The following is a 22,945-nucleotide window of genomic DNA, read 5'->3' as shown; positions in this document are numbered from 1 at the left end:
ATTCCAGTGTGAAAGTAAACCTTTCTTTCCTGACCATGTTAAATAGTGTTAAAAAAACCCCTCATATAGCACAATCTCTATATGAAATTTTAGATAATGTTGCAGCACTTGGGAGTTAGTTTATGGCAGGTCCTCTGTAAGTCAGGGGCATGAAGATGGAAGAGAAGGCAGGGAATTATATGTAGTGGGAGATGTTAAATCTTATGTAAAAGGTCAAGATGTGTTTTGTATAGAGGAGGACAAAAGATTAAAGTCCACCAATTAATTGCTTAAAAAAACAAAACAAAACAAGCTTTAGGCCCCAGAGCTTGCTGAAAGCTGCTTCCATTAACTGTAAAGGTTATATAATAGATCTCTTGAGAAACAGCCTTACCAGTATTAACTGGACACACTGGAGGGTTTGCTTGTTTATTTTCAATAAAGAACAGACGAAAGCACAATTTATAAATGGGGAAGAAAAAAAAACATCACAGAAGCGCTATGTTGAATGTTCTGAATTGCAGCATGTTAAGAGCTTGAAATAGTTTTTCTCTTCCCACCAAATCTTCTCCATTGTTTTCCCCTTTCCCATGATGTACAAGGCTGGACTGACACATTTTAGCTGTCATTGCTGTGTTTAAGCTCTCACTGTCTGGCAGCTTTTCCTTGCAGTGCAGGAAATTCTGTGCTCCATCCTACTTATCTAATTGGGTCTCCATAAGGAACTTATTTCTTTTTCTATTTTAATAAATATGCCATGCTTGTCTTTTTTTTTAAGCATTTAGGCTATAATAACTCAGTTAATGGATGTTAGATGTTTAGATGTTAAAGGCTTCAAATTTTATATACCTTTCATTTTTTGAAAATTATACTCTGCGCTATTTTGTATAATATAGCCTGAATAATAGAAATGTTTTCCTTTTACGTTGTAATTCTCATCTTCCTTACAAGAGAAATTTTCTTGTGAGAAAGTTTCTAGGTTTTGACAAATTTAACATAAAGTTATCACTAATCCAATCCCTAAGAGTTAAATACATTAAGAATTAAGATTAATATATCTGCCCTGCTTCCTGCTACATGAAGGCTGCACTGTCTCGATTTGCGAACTTCTCTGTAGATGGTCACGTTGTTCAATCCAAAGTAGGCCTCTACTGCTGATAATCTATTTTTAATGAAGTTATATATTGAAGTTGTGCTAAGTCAGTTGCTGAGGGTGGTGAAACAGCAGCACAGGTTGCCCAGAGAGGTGGTGGGTGCCTCATCGCTGGAAACATTCAAGGCCAGGTTGAATGGGAGCCTGAGCAACCCGATCCATTGGAAGGTGTCTCTGCTCACTGCAGGGAGGTTGGACTAGATGACCTTCATGGTCCCTTCCAGTCCAAACCATTCTGTGATCTGAAAACCTGAAAGCATCAAGAAAGCTTAAAAGTGATAATCCCGCGTTCCTTGATACTGCCACCATGTGTGATACCCCTCGCAGCCCTTTATCGCCCACTCCCTGAAAGCATTGCTTATCTCAAGCTTATCAAACTTGCACTGTAACTTAAAACTTGTAGTGATTTGAAATGAAATTTTATGAAGCAGTTGTGACTTGTGTGCATCGCAGGAGGGCAGATGCTGTGAATCAGTGGGGATGAGTTTGGTGCCAGAGGTCCTTGACCTGAGCTGGTATCGGAGTTCTGGGATACTGGAGCAAGTATGATGCAACGGCCAGAGGAGTCTTTCCAATGTGATGGGTTTATTTTAAGATATCTCAAAGGAAGTGGTTGAGCAGCCGTGGTTTGGATCTGTGGTGTCACAGCCCCAGGTCCCATTCTTTGCTTTGTCCTGACCTCTGCTCACCTTTCCGCGAGATGTTTTGTCAAAGGGGTTGGCAGTGCGTACACGGCTCCTCCTAAAACAGAGTTCTGCGGTGTTTCCTCGCTGCCAGGTGTGGCGAGGTGCCTGGAGAAGCAAACCAGCCGGCAGCAGAGAGGCTGGAATCAGCGGGATGAAACCCAAGCCCCTCTGGGTGAGCAGGAGGCATGCCACGGGCTGCAGCACAGCCAGACTTCACCTCTTCCGTAGGCTCCGTGTGGGGTGTTTGTGAGTCTTGAAGGGATTTCTGCCGTCAACCATCCAATTACCACCAATGCTATTTGCTTGTTCTCTATTCCTTATCTCTGCTGAAAGTTTCAGAACAGAAAAACCCCACACTTGTCTAACTGCTTGTATTCACAAATGGAAAACATTCCAAATTTTTATAGATGTGGGAGTTTTTGAGAAGGCAAAACATTCCAGTGAGAAACTATAAAAACTAGTAAAAAGGGGCAGGAACAATTTTTCGTGCTGACAGTTTTATTTGTGTCAAACCATTTTTATCAACTGTTTTTATCCAACCCATGGAAAGCATTTCTAGAGAACTCAATATGTATTTTTTCTGCAGGTTAATGAGAATTTTATGGAAGGAAGTTAAAATAAGATTGTCCATAAACAGATTTTCTCTCAAGTTCAAATAACCTGAGTAGAAAACTGATGATTATCTTTCATTTTTGCCTCCCCTTAATTTATGTATTTATTTGGTTGATTATTTTCAGGCAAACACGTCAAGCTTTGCAGTCCTTGTTTTTAAAGAAGTAGTAACAGTCAGATATGATTTTGTATTTTCAAACGGCCACTCAAACATACAATACGTTGCACAAAATCCCATAAAGAGATTAGTTTAAACTGTTTTTTTTACAGGGAAAGAGAAATGTCAGGGACTGTACGTAGGGTCATGCATTGGAAGTGTTGTGAGGAAGCAGGTATCCATAGCTTCTGCGTTGCTGCTTCGACCATGAAGTGGTACGGTTTCAAGGTGACCACGTTTTGAACCTTTCTGAGGAAAAATGAGTTAATACAATGTCAAATTGTTGAAAGGCATGGAAATAAATAATAGTAGGAAGTCAAAAGCCTTAGTGCATTGATGAAAATATGGGATGTTTCATCTTTGCTGCACAAAAGAGGTTCCTCACAATGTTCAGTTTCTCTGATGGTGGTGGGGTGGCTTCTTGGTGGGGTGGCCAAGGAGAAGACAGTGCCCAGCCACTTGTGGCTCGCATATGGAAGGAGCAGAAAACTGGGAAGAGTAGCAGTGATTCTTCGATGGGAAATAAAACCCAAAGAAACAATGCAGAGATTGTGTTGTAGCTTGCTTTATCCTGAATATAGAGGTCTTTAATCAGGGTATATACAATATTTAAAAATATATATTCCCTTTCAGTGATTTTTCAAAGTGCTGTCCAAATATCTTTTAAACAACTCTGGAAGTTTTACTCCAATCACAATTGAGTTGCACCTGACTTGGATAAATGATCCTTCCAGTTCTGTAATCTTAGAGCCTGCTAATAAAAGCATATTATAGGGAAATACTTCTTTTTTGGTTACAAAAGCATGTTAAACACATTTACAGATGGATTATATGTATAGAAATACTATTTTTTTTTTTAAATCAGGATGGGAGTAGACATTTTGTGAACATATGATCTAATTTTAGCGTGGCTGTTTTCACACATGATACCAGTGATACTTATTTCTGCCAGGAGAAATAAAGTGTTTAGTTTTATATGCAACATCACGCTTTCTTTTTTCTGGTCTGCCTTTAATCTAGTACTGTGTTTATGTAATGCAATAGAAATGTTGCTAACACGATTATACTTTTATATCTTATTAGCTCAAATACTGAGTACAATAAAATGGAAAAGTGTTTAAATTTTATGTTTAAGTGCTTGAGATAAGAGTTCTTGTAAATGAAATGTGATTACATTTCTGTAATAGATCTTCTCTGTCTGTTAGTACTTTGTTTAGCTATGTAATTCTATTGGGCTTGCTGTTTCTAAGTTTGATTTTTTGAGAAATAGCCATGTAAAATACTCAGCGTTACACACAAATAAACAATGAACACGAGTCTATTGAAAACTCAACGTTTCCTGTCTGTAAAAGAAAATCATTGCTAGATAGTTTGCTTTGTGATAACCAATTTGAATTAAACATAATTCCCTAACATCACCTTGAATTTCCATCTGTGTAACCCTGATGTTCTTAAGCGTTTTGCATTTACCTAATGCTCTGGGCTATTTTCACTTAGCGTGTATGGCAAACTGTGACTATCTGAAAACTGTAGATGATATGAATAACAATTGTTTGCTGATCTTACCCTGTATCTCCCTGGATAACCTGCAGTCTGCAAAGGCTGAGTAAGTGGCAGATAGCTTTTGTCATCTCTTATCCGGGCTGTACACTTGTAAGGAAGAGCAGGGATAATCGCCTAAATCTAATTAGGGGTTAAAAGAGGCCATGACTGTGATGTGGCAGTGAGACACCTTACTGTATCAATCCTGTTTGCATTAGAAAAATAAGGTTGTCATATTGATTATTCAAATTAGCTTATATTGGCCGTGGCTCAATGGCTTGTATCGCAGCTGAAGCACTTGAAGGTCCCAGCTTTTCAGAGAAGACCTATGCTTATAGCATATATTATGTGGTGTCTTGTTTGCTAATTTAAGGGGTTTAAAACTAAGGCAGAGAGTTTTATCGTGAGAATTAAGGGTTTAAGTGACCATCAGAAAATGAAGTTGGGCTTTCATGTGTGATATTTGTGATTGCTGAAAGCTATTAAATGAAAGCAAATAAATTTGCTTTAGATCTTTTATGGAAAAATCAGTATTGGAGTTAACAGATCTTGCAGTATTATGTTTGTGTGCTAATTGATGTTTAGTTCAAAGTCAAATGGAGCTAAAAAGAGTAAAGTAATTGCATTCAGATCAATTCCACACTCAAGAGATAGTGAATTCCCTTGGCTGTGACTTTGGGGTCTATATTTTAATTTAAAAAAAAAAAAAATCTACCTGGTGCTGCACTATTATAGTAGTCTCAAATATTTCTTAGCACTTGCCTTTTTGTCATTCAACAATCACATCTGCTGACATCCTGCAAGGGTATAGATGCTCTAGAGAGTGCTAATTTCAGCCTTCCTCGTTACTGTGGGTATGATGAATGATGTAAGTGCCATACATAGAATGGGCAAAAGGAAAGTCTTTAAGACGACTGATTTTTTTTTTTTTTTTTGTGCTTTTGTAGTATGCCAAGAAATATGTGCTAGGCTGTGTTGAACACACAAAGGCTGGACATTTTACAGACGTTTGTGCACCTTCCGTAATTCTAGATGTACAAGAAAGTCCATCTTAAATCTGAGTATTGGGAAAGTTTGCAAACTTTTCTCCATGGTTGAAACTATTTCACCTGTCTTATATACAGTTTGAACATTTTTATTTTATCCTTAGTGTTGCTTATGCTGTATTTGTTTATACTGCTGGGCAGAAAATTAGACGTAGCTAAACTATTTTTTCCTCTACTGCATGTAGGTACAAGGTTTTCAACTTTATTTTGAAATGCGTTCATTTGATTCTTCCTGTTTCTTTTGCTTTCCTTATCTGTTGTTGGAACTGGTGTGGAAATAACCCATCAAAGACTGACTTTGCAGGCTGACTTTGTTGACTGAAAGCCACGGCGACCAGAGGAAGGAGATTACATATATATATAGTTTGCTTACGTTGTTAGAACAGCATCCTGACCTGTTTTGAATGGCTGAAAATTATTATGCGCAAATGTTCACGTAACTTTCCAATATCTTGCTTGAACAGAAAGTTAAGTAGGGGTTATCCTGCCATTGCATTGTGTAAAAGGCCACTCCATCCTGACCATTGTTACATGAATATGGTTACTTGGAACAGTTCCAGTTTCTGGGAACACTGGTTTCTGCCACTTCTTTTCAAGACAGAGTAATTTTGTATGTTGTGATTTTAACTTTCACTTAAAGCCAAAAATCTAGGAAAAAAGCCAATACGTTAGATTTTTTTTTCAGCAATATCATAGATAATAGAATAGTTTGGGTTGGAGGAGACCTTACAGATCATCTAGTTCCAACCCCCAATATCACTATGTAGTTTTTGTACATCAGTGTGTCAGTCTGCACAGTCATTCTGTATTCTGAATTTGTTACATTCTTTTTCTTAAGTCTTTTTAAGTTCTTAAGACTTTCACCTCTTTCAGAGTACAGATACTTCAATGTTCTCTGCCATGTTCTTCTAATAATAATTAGCAAAGTATTCGTGTTACTCTCTTTAACATCAGTAATGCTGTCTGGAACATATTTCTTAAAGAGTGAAATGATACATATATCAACAATATTGTAATAAAGTAGAGAAAAATCCTTAGTTCTGGTAGCACCATAGAGAGGCAAAATTTTCTGTTAGCAGAGGAGTTGCTCACTCTAGTGTCTGCTTTTCCTTTGAACAAATATAAAAGCTTGATTTACACTCGAGGACGACTAACTCTGAGAGTGCCACCCTGTCTGCCTTACTTTGCTGTAAAGATTAGCATTTTAATGTAAACCAGCAACGATTTAGGCTTGTCTTGGAGCATCAGACTGTAATGGCTCAGGAAGTTCTTCATGAGCACAACCAGGTAGGCGAGTGCTGGAAGGGGTTGGATGAAATAATTTCCACTGCAGAATTTGTTGTCTTGTGTGGATACAGGAGGTCTGTGTAGGTTCAGCATGTCTCCTATCCTAAATGACGTTAACTGAGGTGAACTGAAATGGGTACAGCTAAAAATATAGGGATTAAAATAACTTTTATGGACGAGTAGGCATCTAGCCCCAACTTATTTAGAGAAGACCAGAGAACAGTGCTGCTGAGAAATCGAAGTAGACTTTGTCAGCATTTTGCTGTATGATGCGTGGCTACGATTTGTCAGTTAGGTTTGTAACTTGATGGTTGCTTGATACTCGCTGTGGTTTTTTTGCAGGTTGGAAATTCCACTAGAAGTGCTTTCACAGTCGTCATCTTGATCATCCTTATTTCCAGGTCTTTCTGTATGGTCTGTGAATCCCTAGAATTTGCTGCTGTTGAAGGATTGGCTGCTCATTTGTTCAGAAGTTGTTTTTGTAGGATGTTTCATTTTACCTTTAGTATTTGCAGGTACAATAGGAAGTGCTGGCTTCAATCTTAAAGCTCCAAGTTGCTCAAGATCCAAGTTTCCTTGGAGCCTGCCATGTTTATGGTACTTAATTTTTTCAGGAATCCTTTGGCTTCGTATTAGAAAAATAACCTTTGAGGGAAATCTTGGCTGTAGAACGAGACATGTTTTATATTTGTGTCTTTTCTTCTAATTTTGGTCCACTTGGTGGTAAATCAGTAGAGTGCAATACTAATTATTTTAATTTCATTGAAGGAATGCCAAATACAAAATGCCTAGCAAGATTTCTGGGCTAGACTTTGGCTGGCTGCTCCTCAGCGGTTTGCTCCGTCTTGGAAAGCCAGTACTGCTCTCGGTTTTCACCAGAGACTTTCTCTGGGAATGATAAATGCCAAATAAAATAGATGATGTTAGTCTTTCATGATAGTAAAAGATTAAAGCCTATTAATGAAAGCGAGCATTTTGGAGAATAAAAATAAATGTGATGTGGTAGAAAGAGTAGACCGGACAATTACAGAACATATGAAGAGCGTGTGCTGCCTTAAGGAGATTATGGTGCAACCCAACGAGCATGAAGTGTTTAGACAGCATTACTGGGTTGGGGGGTTTTAGGCTGTAAAATTTTCTACAAAAAAATAACTTGTGATTTACTGGAACTTGCAGTTCTTTTCTTGTTTCCTTAACTCACTGTAATGCTTTGGTCATCAAGTTCTAGCCAGAAGCAGTGGTTCCTACACAGGCATAACAATGTCCTTCTGAGGCTTCTCTCTGAGGAGTAGGTGTGTAATAAGCACAAGACCAAAAGCAATTTTAGCGTTGATTAATGTTCTCAAATTATAACAGACTTGTACATTATGTAGTCAGAGGCCATTACAAAGGCCGGAGAAAGAAACAACAAGTAAGCAAGATACAGACCTATTAGTGTTAGCTGTCTAGCGCTGCTGTTGGAAGAGCAGAGAGTTAATTGCCTTGTTGGATTGTCTAAGGAAATTAGCTGGTTCTCTACAATCTTGAGGTTGCTGAATTAGGTAGAAATCCACTGCGGCCAGGTCCAGGTGTGGCAGACTTTATTTTTTTGACAAGTCTGAAGGCTTTTATTCTTCAATACTGGGATATTATCATCAAGGTGCACGTCAGGTTTTGATCTTTCCTGTTACAGGTGTTTGAAAGTGCTTTTACAGTCTTTGGTGATCTGTTAGCATGTGGGTAACAGGTTTGTTTTGGACTAAATGCTGTGAAAAGAAAGGTGCTGCTGAACTGGGAACTGTTGTATATGGGACCGGTGTAGTGATCTTTAAGCAGCCTGGTCCAGTGGGAGGTGTCCCTGCCCATGGCAGGGGATTGGAACTCGGTGATCTTCAAGATCCAACCCAAACCACTCTATGATTCTGTGTGCTTGAATTGCTTGGAATGGCTCTTAGAGAAACTAAGAGACTTGCAAAGACTTTCTCCAGGGCTACATTAAGTTGTAATAAAAGCAAACTGTTTGTGAAATACAACTGAAACTTAAGTCTCCAGAAATGGTACAAGCTGAGTTAGCTAAAGTAGTTGGGAAGATAGAAACTAAATATTCTGAGATCAGGTAGGTCTGCTTTTTTTTTTAAGAAAGAAAGGAAAGTTTTTTTACCTTATATAGGGACGAAAACCTATGCCCGTATGACATTTAAACATACTTTAAACATTTAGAGTATATTTTGAGTGTGCCCCTGCATTCCGTAGGGAGATAAATTCAGGCCAGATGAAAGATTGTAGAGGGATTAAACCAAAGCGACAAAATCAAACTGCAGGGACACAAAGAGGAACAGTGAAAAAGCATTTACAAATTGGATTTTATACCTTCCAACAGCGATGCCTAAAAAAGCACGAGGTTTCAGTGGGCTAAAATTGGATCAAATGCAGTCACAAGTGGTGGAATCTCAGCAACGTGGCGCTTTGTGGGTCTCAGCTGAACTTGACCATGGTTGTCAAAGTGCTGCACACACCTTCGGTAATAATGAAAATGTGAAATTACCTTTTCTGAGTCTTTTGCCTTAAAATGTATGTGTACTAGGACTGCTGGGTCATCCTGGTCTTTCACCTGAGCTATGGAAATGAATCTGTTGTGAATACTAGAAACAAATAACCGCATCTGCTGAAGAATAACCCTACTGCTCAGCTTTGCTTTTTATTCCCAAAGTCTGCTTTACGGAACGGCGAGTGCGTTTGGGTTGTGTTTACAGGATTGTTTCTTTTCAAGCAGTACCGGTGTTGTAGTGCTGCTGGCTAGAGGGGAAGGAACCGCATCCCCTGGTTTTTGGGATTGTGTTAGTCTCACTCAGAGCCATGACCTGCTGTTTGAAATCCATCTCTTCACTTTGTGGTAATGCTCTTTCAGGATCCTTCCAAAGTATGTGAACTTCTAATTCATTATTTTATATTCTTTCTTTTTGGGAAGCAGGGCAGTGGGTTGCAAACCTAGAATCATAGAGTCATAGAATAACCAGGTTGGAAGAGACCCACCGGATCATCGAGTCCAACCATTCCTGTCAAACCTGATCGTGTTCTGATGCTGCGTAAATACAGGCATAGTTTTGGGGTTTGTTACGGTAGTTTTTAAATTATAAGATCTCTGTTTAGCATCTCTGAAGAAACTTGTGAAGTACGAAGAACAAAACCAAAGCCTGTGAGTCAACTGATAATTTCTGGTGTTCAGATTGCTCATAAAGTAAACTCTTGCTACAAAGTAGTATTTGCATAAGGAAAAGAAGTTTGACTTGTGGTAATGGATTGTAAAGACGATCAAAAAATTTTCTTGGTAAGGTATGTAAATAACGTAAGAAGTGGCTGGCAGGATGAGTCCCTGAGTTTAGGAAAGAAATGATTTATTTTTATTTAAAAAATAAATAAAAGGTATCTGCAGATGGGTATCGACATTGTGCTCGTTGCCAGAGATTATGGGCAAGAAACCTGAGGCTGGATAAACTTAACTCAATTAATATATTAACTATTAGATATTAGCTTTGTTCTGTGAACTGAGATCTCTGGGGATTGAAAGGAAGAAAGAAAAGAGAGGAAAAAAACCAAAACAAAAGAAAAAGGTGGTGATTTGTTTCTGAAGTAAGTGGAGGAGATTTAAATTGTCACTGTCAAATATACAATAATTGAATGCATCTCTGTACAATACAGCCTTAACGTGCAGGTGGTATCTTTAAATGTTAATTTTGAGCAAGGAACAAGAGCATGAAGGTCTTTTTTTCTCCCCCACAAAGATTGGTAGAAAGTTGTGTGCCAACAAATAAGTTTTAGATACTTAATAACTTAAGAAACTTCTGTAAGATTTCATCTTTTTGGGAGAATGCATGGCACAGAATTAAAACAAAAAAAAATACAAATAATTAATACAAATTCTGGATTCCCTTGTTCCATAGGTAGAGTGCCTTCAACCAGTGACTTCTTTTTTTATTGAACATTTAATGTGGAACTGGTTATCGTTCCCCTAAGCACAATTTTCATGAGCATTTCCTATTTTATGCCATTTATAACTAATTTAGACAAAGATGAATCCATTCAAATACAGTGTCACTTTAGTGTTCAATGAGCTCTGTATTCTTGAAGCATTTATGAAATGTTATTACAGAACTTGTTTAATGTGTGTACATAGTTTAGAGAAAACCAGACAGGCTTGAGGTTTCCTTGTGTGCCTTTTTTTATCAACAGACTGAGGGCCTGAAGGAATAGAGGAAGTGAATGGACACCAATGTATCCAAATATCTCATTTTGCCTAAAAGCAAGTGCCGGCAGATAAATGCCCATAAAGGGATTTCTTTCTTAAGCCCCATGGATTTTTTTTTTTGCAACTTTTTGTGTGAGTTCGAAATGAAAACCATTCATCCAGTGCCCCAAAGAAGGGCCGGATTGAATGGAATCACAGTGTAATGCACCATTGAAGGCAGGATTGAAAGTGATTATCTTGTTAACTCTTGACAGTTACCGCCAGCTTGGAATAGAACTGGCAGGCTTGATTTGCAAATGAATTAGAGCTTTTTCATTTTGTGCCAGGATCATCTTTTTATATTCTGATATGACAGATGCTATGTTCCATGCTTTTGTTTCTCTTCAGTTTTATACTTGCAAATAAAAAACAAAAGATGATGATAGTAATTTTATTTGCATCTTTTCTCTAGGAGTTTATTCTTTGTCTAGAAGTTTTTAATCTTATATTTTTCAAAAATTTGTTTAAGAATAGTATTGTTCCTGCAGAATAAAATTTCATTAGGTTAAGTACAGTAGTAATTGGGTGAATGAGGAGGATTTAGAAGCTTTCAGAAAATGGAAAATTGATTGTACTCAAATTGTTTTAGCACTTAGGACATTTAAATTTTCTCAGTGACTTATACTTAAATCTAATATTCCTCAGTACCGAGAGTTGAGTGCAGCTGAGAAAAATCTAAATGTTTATCCTAACAGTATGCTAATAGAAATACATGTGTAATTAGTTTCAGACTTAATGCCGATAAACTGTGTTTGTATTCTGCAGCCATCCAAACACAGATGGTAAGGTGTTAGGTATGATAATTATTGTGCACTCTTTATATGTTCCTCATTAACCTGTAACACTCTTTACTAGTCCGGAGAGTTTTTACTATAGTTATGCTTACCAACATTAAAACTTGCTCTGCTTTGTTTAATATTCAGTGCAGCGTTCTGTGCAGTTACACTGCTGGGCTTTTTGCTACTTTTGTAATCTATTTTGTAGTTTGAGGCTAATTAGCAACGCTTCCTACTGCCACTAATGTCCATTACGGAAATGTTTTCATACACTTTCACCTACAGGATGTGTTTTAATTGAATATCTACTAAATAATATTACAGAAAAGGTAAAACAGGCCAAAGTTGTCTAATTTATATAAGAATACCAAATAATCTGGTTAACAGAGGCAGTGACATTCTGAAGCCCAAAGCTTAATTACGTATGTTTGCTGGGAATGCAAACATTGATTAACAAGACTCTACCCTTCATGAAGGGAACCCCGTGCACAGAACAGGAGGACAAAAAAACCAACCAACCAAAACCTAAGGAAAAAAAAAAACAACAAAACCCCACCCCATATATTAAAACTCCAGGGACTTGCATGTGTTGAGGTCGTTTGAACTGCTAGGTTCATCTGAGGAGTGGCTCGATCTAGCAACCAGGATAAAGAAATATGCTTTAATAGTTACGAGGATTTTCACGTGTGACCTGAAGTCTTGGTAAAACAAAGAACTGAGAGCTTTTTAGGGTTGTTATTTTGGCTCTCATTTATCTCCGAAACACCTAAGGACAATTTTTTGTAGGATGTATTTGAAAATATTGATTCTATCAACACTGTATTTCGTCCTGTGTCCACCCCACCTTTAGTTAGAGTATTTATTTCAATTGCATAAAATTTTGATTTTTACTCTCTGAGCCAGGATTAAGTATTTTCCCCCCTGCTTGAATTTTTAATCAAGTCTCTTCAGCACTGAATTTTCTTCTCTCTAGGATGACAAATTATGGAAATTTTCACCTTGCATCCTGTTTAAAGTCCCTGGTTTTAGAATGATTCAATTCAAAATTATATTCTACTGAGTTCTGCAGCAGTTCCAAGTTATTCCGTATCTGTTTGTGTGAGGAGATGACTTCTGCTTTTCCTTCCTGCTTTTGATAAGTGACCTTCATATGATCTTCTTGAAGCTTTGTTAAATTTAAATATATTAGTAATTGGCCAAGCTTTTACCATTTTTTCCCTGAGTGGAATAAATTCTTTGGTTAACTGGAGCGAGGGAGCCACTGAGCAAAACTCTACGAGCTTTGGAGTCTTTACACTTCAGGATCAGTTCCAGATCATTTGAATCTGATATTAAGAACAAAACAACATCTCACACTCTCTAGAAAACTATCATGAAGCTAGTCCAGAGTATAACATGGTTTAAGTGCTCATGTAAATGCATCACTAAATGATGATAAAGTCATAATTTCATCATTCAGGCTACCTATCCAGTTGTAATTAAACTGTGTGTGTGTTTGTGTGCACTTGCATGTGTGTGTGTGTACACGCATGATATCTTATTCGAAATGTGCATGCAATAGAAGAGCTGGAAAAAAAATTAAGAGCCTCATTGGGAAAAAACTATTACTTATTTTCCACCTTCTCTGAAATTCAGTACCTGGAATACCTTAAACCTGTTTGTGCAGACTTTTAAGTTTGGGGAAAGTAAATCCAGCAAAATTTGAAAATATTGAGTAAGCAGAAGAGAGGGAGGAGTTCTTTGTCTTGGGATATCCCAGCATAGACTTGTGTAGTCACATGGAAAACAGTAATATACAGGACCCATCTCTAGTCTGGGAAATGATGAGATAGTGGCCTGTAAACTCACCATTGAGAAAGGTGATATTGCTGCAGGTTTGCACAGTTTTCGATGGAGTTTTTCCACCTTCTGAGAAGGAAAGAAAGGAAATTGCTACTGGGTGGTGGTGGTGGTGTTTGCTGGGATTTAGTCAGAAATTTGGAGTATTAACATTGCTGCTAGATTGAGTAGGCAAGGCTAATTTAATAATTTTTTTTCTTTTACACTGCCTACTGGCAAGCTAAGCACCTCTTAGCAGATCACCTTTGAGAAGTCTGGCACTTCCACTGTAGGTGTGTTTAGTAAGGCTGTTCCTCACTTTGGCTGTGTTGGGTATGGCAGTAGCCTGACTCATCCTCTTCACCATATCCCTTCTTTAATTCCTAACATCTAAGGCATGTTTTTGTTCATTTCTGCCTTGACTCTCTTCACATACCTTCAACACAGAGACTCGAGAGATGGGAGAAGGGACCACCACCACTCAGGCTGGGTTTAGCGTAATCCGTTTATCCCATTTTGTGTTGCTTGTGTTGGCAGGTGTTTAATGTATTGTCACCTGCCAAAGTTCATAAAGAAGCTCTGAAGAGATTCAGCTGTTTATCTTGAGGTTGTTTATGTAGAATACAAGTGGGGATTGGTAACATGCAGAAGAAAAATAACAGATGTCTGTGCCACTGGGAGGAAGATCTGTAGGAAAGGCCATTAGATGACAGCAAGGAGCAGAAGCATGTTAACATGGCGATAGACAACGGAAAAACATGAGGATATTCCAAGAACAACTTTTACTACAAGAATCTTCATCCAAGAGGAGTACTGGGACAAAAAGAGGGATTAAATTGAAGTGATACTTGACAAATTATTGAAAGTATTAAGTGATGTGCTTGTTGAATGAGCCAAGAGGCTTTTGAGGGACTTCGAGGAAAAGTTTTTGTAACCTCTTGGGACAATGCCGCCAGATCTGCAGAACTAACATGTTGGCATTCATGAAGAGTGGATTTAAAAGGCTTTTATTCAAGAGTGTGGTGCAGCCTGACCCAAAATGCTATACATGACCTAGTTCTTGCAGCTTGCAGTTAATTTGGTGGAACCAGAAGAGATTCTGCCAAAGGCTTTGCTAATGATGGGATGATTTATTTATTCATTTGAAAAATCAGACGCTGGAACTGTTCAGTGTGGAGTTCGGGTCACCAAGATAGTCAGGGTCTGCAGCACTTGCCCTGTGAGGGGACCTGAGGGATTGGGGGTGGTTCTGCCTGGAGAAGAGGTGACTTTGAGGGCACCTGACAGCAGCCACCCGTACTGATGAGGAGGGAGGTTACCAAAGAGAAGGAGCCAGGCTCTTTGAAGTGGTGTGTGGTGGCCAGAAAGGCACAGCCAGCGAAGACCGAAAAAAGATATTTGGACTAAACAGCAGGAAAGACACTCCCAGTGAGAACATTTGATCAGCGAACCAGGTTGCCCAGGGAGTTTGTCCTTTCAAAACCAGACTGGCTAAAGCTCTTAGCAGCCTAATCTGGCCTCATAGTTGACCCTACCTTGAGCGAGGGGTAGGGCTGCAGATCTCCAGAGGCCCTTCAACCTGAATTATCCTACAACATGCGTAGATATAGATAATGCATAGAATTATTCTGTGGCTGATGGACTCTTAACCAAAACAACTATGGCCAAGAAAATTACTAACTACAAATATAGGGGAAGTCTTGAGAATGAGTTGATAACAGCTTGAGAGGAACCAAAGGATGTGAACTGAAGTGGTTCAGTTTCGTTTGGAATAAATGTTTTTAAAATTGCTGGCTACTTCCAGTTTGATGCTACTGATCTGAACAGCATCCCAGATTAAACTCTGCTCTCGTAATTGTTTGCCATGTTAATGAGTATAACAGAGACCTACCAGCAAGCACAACTGCCTGTTTTAGTGATAAGTGAAAATATCTCTGCAATTTCTTTGGCTTTAGGTAGCCTCACAGTAATAAAATAAGTCAGTGGAGTGTGATATTACGGCTGTAGCTTCTTGAGGGTGCTTTGTTCCAAAGTGCTGTGTCTACATGTGCCCTGGAATTTGTTTAGCTCTGTGCAAAACCGAGTATTAGTTCTACAATCTCTGTGCAGAATGGCTATAAACATATTAAAAAGTAAATTATTAGTGAAATCTTGTATTATCTAGGAACAGTTTGAGTTCAGGTATTTTGAAGATACTGCATATTTTTCAGCTCCTTTGATTAATGGCTGGTTTTAGATTGAACCCATACATTGAACGTGAATGTATGTCTAGGGAAAAATCAGGATTTTCATCAAGTGCTAGTGAATATTTTTATTTTAGTTCAGTTTACTGGCAAAGGAAATAGCACTAATAAGTTAACCCTGCCTCAGTTAGTTACCTACGCTATGGTTTTAAGTAATCCAACAGCCATACTTGGTTAACTGAATTCCTGGCTTGCTGTTACAGGTCCCTCAAGACTGTGATTCAAATTTAGCTCAGCTGCAAGTTTTTTCCCCTGGTATTCACAAAAGCTAACATTTGGATTAGCCTCAGTATTATGCTTACTGCTTTCAATGTATGATTTTAAAATATATGCATGTCAACTAGTATTTTATAGCACAAATTCGTGACTGTAGTGGGGGAACTGCAACTCCAGAGCTGCTTTGACAGAAAAAAGCTCAAGAATAAAACCAAACGTTCCTAATGAACCAAACCAAAGATGTGATAGATGGGGTATGGTTTGAAAGACCAATACATGTCTTATTGGGAACTGGGTGGTGTAAAAGTTTAGTAAAACATTATTACCTGATTACGTTATAAAATAAAATATATGTATGTTGTTCCTCTGTAGGAGTATTATAGTATTGAATGTGCATAAAAATGCTCTTGCCTTTTGTTTGTAGTTGTTTATGGTATAAATGATTTAGGAATTCTGTAGACGTCTAAGGTTACGTGTTGGACTGGGCTGTAGCAACAGGTCTGATTTTTGCATAATACAATATTTGAAATAGAGTATTCATGGGAGCCTTGTTTGTATAATTATTGTCTAACAAGAAAGATAAAATTACACCAGGGCTGCACTGGTTGTCATCGCTGATTGATGCACGGCAGCCACCGGCTGGAAGGAGGTTTTCATTGGAAGTGACAGGTGCCGCAAGGTTTATTTAGGACAACCTCAACCTTGTCCTGGTTAGTTTGATAATGTTTGCCTTATGTATGTTCAGCCACTGCGTTTCCTGCCTCAGAGCCTCGTGTTGCACCAATATTACTATCTGTGCTGCCTCAACTACAAATTGGATGAACAGCCAGTGACACTTCTTCAATATTATTACATTAAACCAAGTGGATTTTGATTGATAACCTAATATTCAACTAATGCAAAACATCAATCATGGCAAGTATATTAATTATTTAATATTGCAGTCTAATTCAGAAATCGATGTGCTGCATGAGGGGAAGGGAAACTCGCTGTTCCCAGAAGACTTAAGACAGGGAATGATTAAAAAAAAACCCAGCCCTGCTGTACTGTTGTGTGTTAGCTCGATACAAATCTTTATTCATTTGCCAATAATCTCTTTGCATTTTCCACTTCAGGACCTTTTTTATCAGTTTTGAGACCTATAATTGAATTAAGGCTGCTTTCAGCACAGGGCAAAAGGAGTTGCACAAATATTGATGAAGTCATGACAGGGACAGTGCTGGAGACAGCCCACTAACAGGGCAGGCTTTGTACCGCTGGCTTCTCGCACCAGCGCCTTGGATCCTGCTTCCAATGTAATTAAATTCATCAAGGCCATTTAGCACCTCAAAAAAAGATGTGGGAGATGATATCTATTTAAATGTTGTATGGACTCATATAATCAATTCTTCTTTCATATAAAAATGATGGCGTAGTGAAGGTGCACCTTCTCTTGGACGAGGTGCTGAGGGATATGGTTTAGTGTTTGATGGGAACGGTTGGACTCGATGATCCGGTGGGTCTCTTCCAACCTGGTTATTCTGTGATTCTGTGATTCATGATAGAACAAAAGAGTGCTGTAGACTTTTCTGAAAGCTTTATGGAATAAAGCTTTCTATAAAAAGTCTAAAATACAATACAGCAAGATATTACAATGTGTAATTGAATGTAGCCTTATTCAGCATTTAGTAAAATGTCATGCTTTACTTACTTGTGCCTTACACAGCCTGTGCCAAGGATTAAAGAGAACGGAAGGCTCAGTCATGCACCGTTTGCTGTCTTAGCAGAATGTAGTTAGGGTTTTTGCTCTGTGGTTTGATGTAGTTGAATAATGTGTTGAAAAAATAATATTGTAAGTATAAATACAATTAGAGGGAGGAAAATTTAGATTAGACATTAGGAAGACACTCTTCACGATGAGGGTGGGGAGGCCCTGGCCCAGGTTGCCCAGGGAAGCTGTGGCTGCCCCATCCCTGGAGGGGTTCAAGGCCAGGTTGGATGGGGCTTGGGCACCTGATCCAGTGGGAGGTGTCCCTGCCCATCCCAGGGGGGTTGGAACTGGATGGGCTTTAAGGTCCCTTTCAACTCAAACCGTTCTATGAATCTATGATTCTATAAAATATCCACTACGTGGTACAGTTCAATAGCAGATTGCCCGAAATCCTTGTGGGGCAGTTTTTCTGTTTGCCATGGTTACAGCTTATCTTCCTCAGGAGATACGGTTCCATTTTTGGAAGCTGGTGGAACGTGGTGTCAGGGCAAGCTGAACCCAGCCTTTTCTTCAAGGGATTTGGGGATTTAAACATTTGTTTTGCTTTGGTTTTCTTCCAGGTTATATTTTCACGTAGCTGGATGCTTAAGGATTAATTTCACTGAATTCTCTTTACTTTTCAGTGTTTTATGGATACTTTGGTCCATTTTTTTGCAGCATCTTTAAGTGATATCACTTCTCATTTTGTGCCGGTGTATTTGTGGGTTTCTCAGCTTCTGGGAGTCAAATGCTAGGTTTCAGTATGGCTACTGTGACCCAGGTAGTTACCACAAGGTTCACTAATTCCATTGACTTTGTAAACGGTCACGGAATTTCATTGTTGAGGTCTGGTTGGACTCGATGACCTCCAAGATCTTTTCCAACGAAGTGATTCTGCGATTCTAGAAGCAGTGGCAAAGCAGAACCATGAGCTACTCAATGTGGAATTGATAAAAAGCATTATGCACTGTCTTGTTTTATTAATTCCAATATAAATAGTGCAATAATTGTATTAAAAATGTTGTTTGTTAAATGAGAGTCATGTTGCATCGCTACTCTTTGTAGCAATTCCAGGGCAGGTAAGATTTGAGGTTTTAAATAATTCTGTAGTTATGCACTAGGATAATCAATACTGTTTAGGTATTGTGGTGATTAAGATATTAAAAGTAAAAAATTTATATACTCGAGAAATTATATGTCTTTGACATTTCTGAGTTAAACATAAATCATTGTAGACAAGGGTTTAGCAACTATTTAGAACTTTTGTTCTTCTGTTACAGGGACTCTGGAAACATCAAAGCTGGATTAGAACATCTGGTAAGTTTTAATTTTCTCTTGAACATTTGCATCATCTTTGATATCTGCATTCCAAATGAACACTTTTGAATGAGCTTTGAATACCTTGAATTGAGAAAGTCAACCATTTCCCAGAGGGTCAGCTTACTGTTATTATGTGAAGGCACTTACATTTTCATTTATCTTACCATTTCAAGGGAATTTTAATTTTTTTTAAATTACTTTTTTTGATGTAGAGATGAAATAAAATGGACTACAATCCTTGGATTGATGATTGCCTTAATTATAAACAAAAATTGTTTGGTGTTGGATTTTTGGCATATCCTGATCTGAAAACAGCAAACTTGTGATTAAAAAAAAAAAAAAAAACAAACCCAAACCAGACACACACACAATCAAATATCGCATGCATAAATATGGTGTGTTTTAGTAATTTGAAGACTTTGAAAGAAGTGCACAGATTTGTTTTTTGCTCTTGTCTTTGCTTTATGAATAATGTATTGACTTAAATTCCATTCAGTGCTGCAATATAAATAATAATTAATATAAAAATTATTTTTGGTTTACGTAAGCACATTCAAACCACAAGTGATGGCTAGACACACTTAGCATTAAAAACTAATCAGTTGATCAAACTGGAAAAAATACAGTATTGGCACAAGTCTGAAGCTCATTGAGCTGGGATGTTAATGTTTTGGTGATTGTTGATATTAAGTAGTTTACCTAAGCAGTTCACTAAATCCCATTAAATCAAATTATTCACTATTAATGGCACATATATCTCAGTACATCATGAGAAATGTTTAAATTCTTGTTTAATTTTTTCAGAGAATATCTAAATAATATTTACTGTTCTGTACTGCTATTAAAGAAAAATCTTATCACAATGTGTTGCATGAGCATTTGAAAAAATTGCTTTTCTGCTACTTCCCATTTTGGGAATCACTTGGGAAATGTGATTTGTGAGAGCTTGCGTACCAATATCTTCCTGGAGTAACAGCAGGATGAAAAGAATGTATATTCTAACATAGTTGTCAACAGTTTCCCCTTTATAATGGTGGCATATTAAATGTTCCATTGCAACTAGTATTTAGAGTCTGTAAATAGAATAAATAGCTGAGTCTTATGAATGGTTCTTGGAGCAGTTTGAGAATTAATCTTGTTTTGCTGGTTTCATTGGTATCTCGCGCGCTGGTTGAATCTCTTAAATTTTTAAAACCTTTCATTGCTCGACTGCTGTCGGGTAGTTCTAATCTGATGGGTTCAGAGAATTTTTCTAATGCATTATAAAGATGCTGCAGTCTTGACAGATGACCATGACTGGTGCTTTTTCTAAACGGGGAGTGCTGCGGTAGCGAGAGCTGCGGGGCTGATTTATAACGTCACCTCCAACCAGCGGGTGCAGAAGGAAGAGGCTCGATGGGGTTTGAGAAGCCCGGGGCGGGGGTGAGCTAGGAACAGCGCTCGCGGGTGTTCAGGATTGCTCTGGGAGTTGGGGGAAAATGTACTGGAAAGAGCCTCTGCAGGGTAGCGACACCTTCCCTTCTCTACAAGGTTTGAATAAAATTTTTTCTTCATTAAATACATTAGTTGCTCTGTATTCCTCTCAAAGATCTGTCAAAACCCTCCAGATTTGAGATGTTTTTCCTTTTCCCAGTGATCTCAGAAAATCTGTCCTAGGAACGGGTGCTCAAGGAAATGAACTGTTTCCCAAAACACCCACAGATGGGAGTATTTGTGCTGGTAACCATCCTCTGTCTCAGTGCTCTGTCAGACAAGTTCACAAAGACCCTTTGGTCTCCAAACAAAAATTCCTCAGAAGAGACTAAACCCCAAGGTTGCTCTGGTTCTGCTGTTTTACTGCATCACCAAATACTTGTAAAAAGATTCTTCCCCTCCCTAAAAAAAGAGAAACTTTATATTAATTGGGTAATCTATTATTTAGTCCTTTCTGTAAAGAAGGGCGGTTTACAGCTTGTGGTAGGATCCTTATGGGGTCTGTATGTTCCCATATTTTGCTGCTTATCCTTGTTTAAGTAGCTTCTGGCATCCTGGTATCTATAATAGCACCTAACTACACACAGGAGTGAAATAAAGTTCTGTAACAACTGCTGGTGAAAGAGACTGTTGAATACTTTACAAATTGTTATTTGGAAGTACTTCCAGTTTAAAACCAGATATTTTTATGAATAAAAATATTTTCTGTGTAGATTGGAGAACTTCCCAGCAGGTCCACGTGCCTGTTTCTTGGCATCAGTTAGAGCTGACCCTGGAGGAGCTGCTCTGGTTGCTGGACGGGGTGTCCAGGGGTCCAGCTGACCATCCAGGGGCATCACAGCCCCACTCCCTGCTGACCTCCAATTACATCTGCTCACAGGCAGCTTTTTTTTTTATCTAGTTAAGAAAAGAAACTGCGAAGTTCTAAGCAGAGGGCAGGAATTAGTTTTGTATCCCAAATATTTTGGTGGTTGTTTGCTGAATTATACCTAGCTGATTCCTTTTCTGAATAACAAATTTTATCAAACTGTAGAGGAGTAGGAACAGATGATTGTATGCCTGCAACTCTGAAAAGGTCCTATTTTCCATTGACAGCTTTACTAAAAAAGAACCGTGGAGCTTTTCGTGTGGTTTATTCATTAGAGATACCTTATTTGTGTCTTTTGTATAACATTTCGAAGCAATAACCTGCTTGTCCTTGTGGTCAAGCAGCAGAGTCTGTCCGTTTTAAGTGATGAAGAGCAACCTGTCATTAATAGCTTGTTTAGCCCATCAGCAGTTTGTAAGAATATAGTTGGTGTCTGCCAAGGGTGCAGGCGCTCCCCACATTGGGTGGTGATCAATAACCCCCACCAGGTGCAGATGAAGCTCTTGCAAAGCTGATTATTGTGGGGCTTACACATAGCTTTGCCAAGGAAGCTGCTGGAGATCACTGTTTTCACTTATAGTTGCATCATATGGCATAGGTAGTGCATGTCAAGGTCACTAATTCATAACTAATATTGGTTAACTCCAGCTGGCAGCTCTTTGGTATTTTTAAGATTAAAAAAAAAACTGGTTGAATGATCAGCTAACCAAAAAAAACCCACAAAACCCTTAAGCCCCAGCTAAAAGAAACCCCTCATTTATCCAGGAAGCATTCATACTTGTTTACTAGCTATCACTATTTTGTTTTTTTCTTGGAGCTTGATTTCAGTGGTCAACCTCTCACTGATTTTCACTGGCTTAGTTTCAGACTCCTGGTGATTACAGCTCAATGGTCCTAGTGCAGTTACTGGACAGCAGTGCCTAATAGAATTGTTGGCTTTCTAATGAGCTATAAAACCAAGCAGCCAATTATTTGTGTTCACAAACAATTAATTAACACTCTTTATTGGAGTAATTATGTTTATCTTGGTATCCTGGCAAAATTCCATGATGGTCAATTATATCCTGCAAGCTTGAATTCTGTCTTCCTGAAGAAGTGTCAGGCTGATGGTGGTTGGGGTTTTTTTTCCTATTGAAATTGTGTTTAATTAAAAAGAAGACTTCTCACAGTTTTTTTAAAAACAAAACAACAACGCCCCCCAACACCCGCTACTCCCCCAAAAGCAACACTTCTTTCTAGCATGTCCTTTCATAGAATGCTAATCATGAAAACCTGAAAAAAAAATCCCTTAGGAAAACCAGAAGGGTTCTTGGGAAGTTGTCATTTTCATGCACGTTCTTTGCTTTTGACCAGTTTCCTCTCCTGGTTAAGATAACTGCTAAGGCAACTTTAGAGAGGACAGATCCAGCCCAGGAGGTGCAAATAGTTTGAGGAGAAGGGTAACATGGCCGTGGGGTATGGCAATGGTAATTTAACATGGAATTCACTCTTCTGTCATAAGAAAAGTGTGTATTCTATGAAGCCTTCCCACTCCAGCACAAGAATTGCTGCATGAGCAAGGCTGCACGGGTTGAATAATGGGTTATCTAAACTTTATAATTTCCTTTTCTTCCCGTTTGGGCATTGGGATCGGTACATCCCTCTGACAGGGCAAGAATCTTTAGCCTGGAGCTGTCTCCTTCAGGAAGCAGTTGTGCAGAAACTCTTTAAAGATGGGAAATGATCATGAAATTAAAAAGTCCTAGTAAGACCTTCTCCTGTCACCAGGTAGGTGAT

At 38.4% G+C, this 22,945-nt stretch overlaps 1 protein-coding gene across 1 annotated transcript in view; it reads left to right on the top strand.

Annotated features, from left to right (window-relative positions):
- The window catches only part of RSRC1 (arginine and serine rich coiled-coil 1), a 153,037-nt gene that overhangs the window by 52,703 nt on the left and 77,389 nt on the right, over nt 1-22,945 (top strand). Inside the window, exon 5 of the mRNA XM_069865150.1 lies at nt 18,789-18,825. Coding sequence (XP_069721251.1) covers nt 18,789-18,825 — 37 coding nt within the window. The remainder of the gene's footprint in view (nt 1-18,788; nt 18,826-22,945) is intronic.

This window comes from Phaenicophaeus curvirostris, chromosome 10, assembly GCF_032191515.1.
Source record: "Phaenicophaeus curvirostris isolate KB17595 chromosome 10, BPBGC_Pcur_1.0, whole genome shotgun sequence".
Taxonomy (NCBI): domain Eukaryota; kingdom Metazoa; phylum Chordata; class Aves; order Cuculiformes; family Cuculidae; genus Phaenicophaeus; species Phaenicophaeus curvirostris.
Note: the sequence above shows the minus strand (reverse complement) of the source record. Positions and strands in the feature narration are given on the sequence as shown.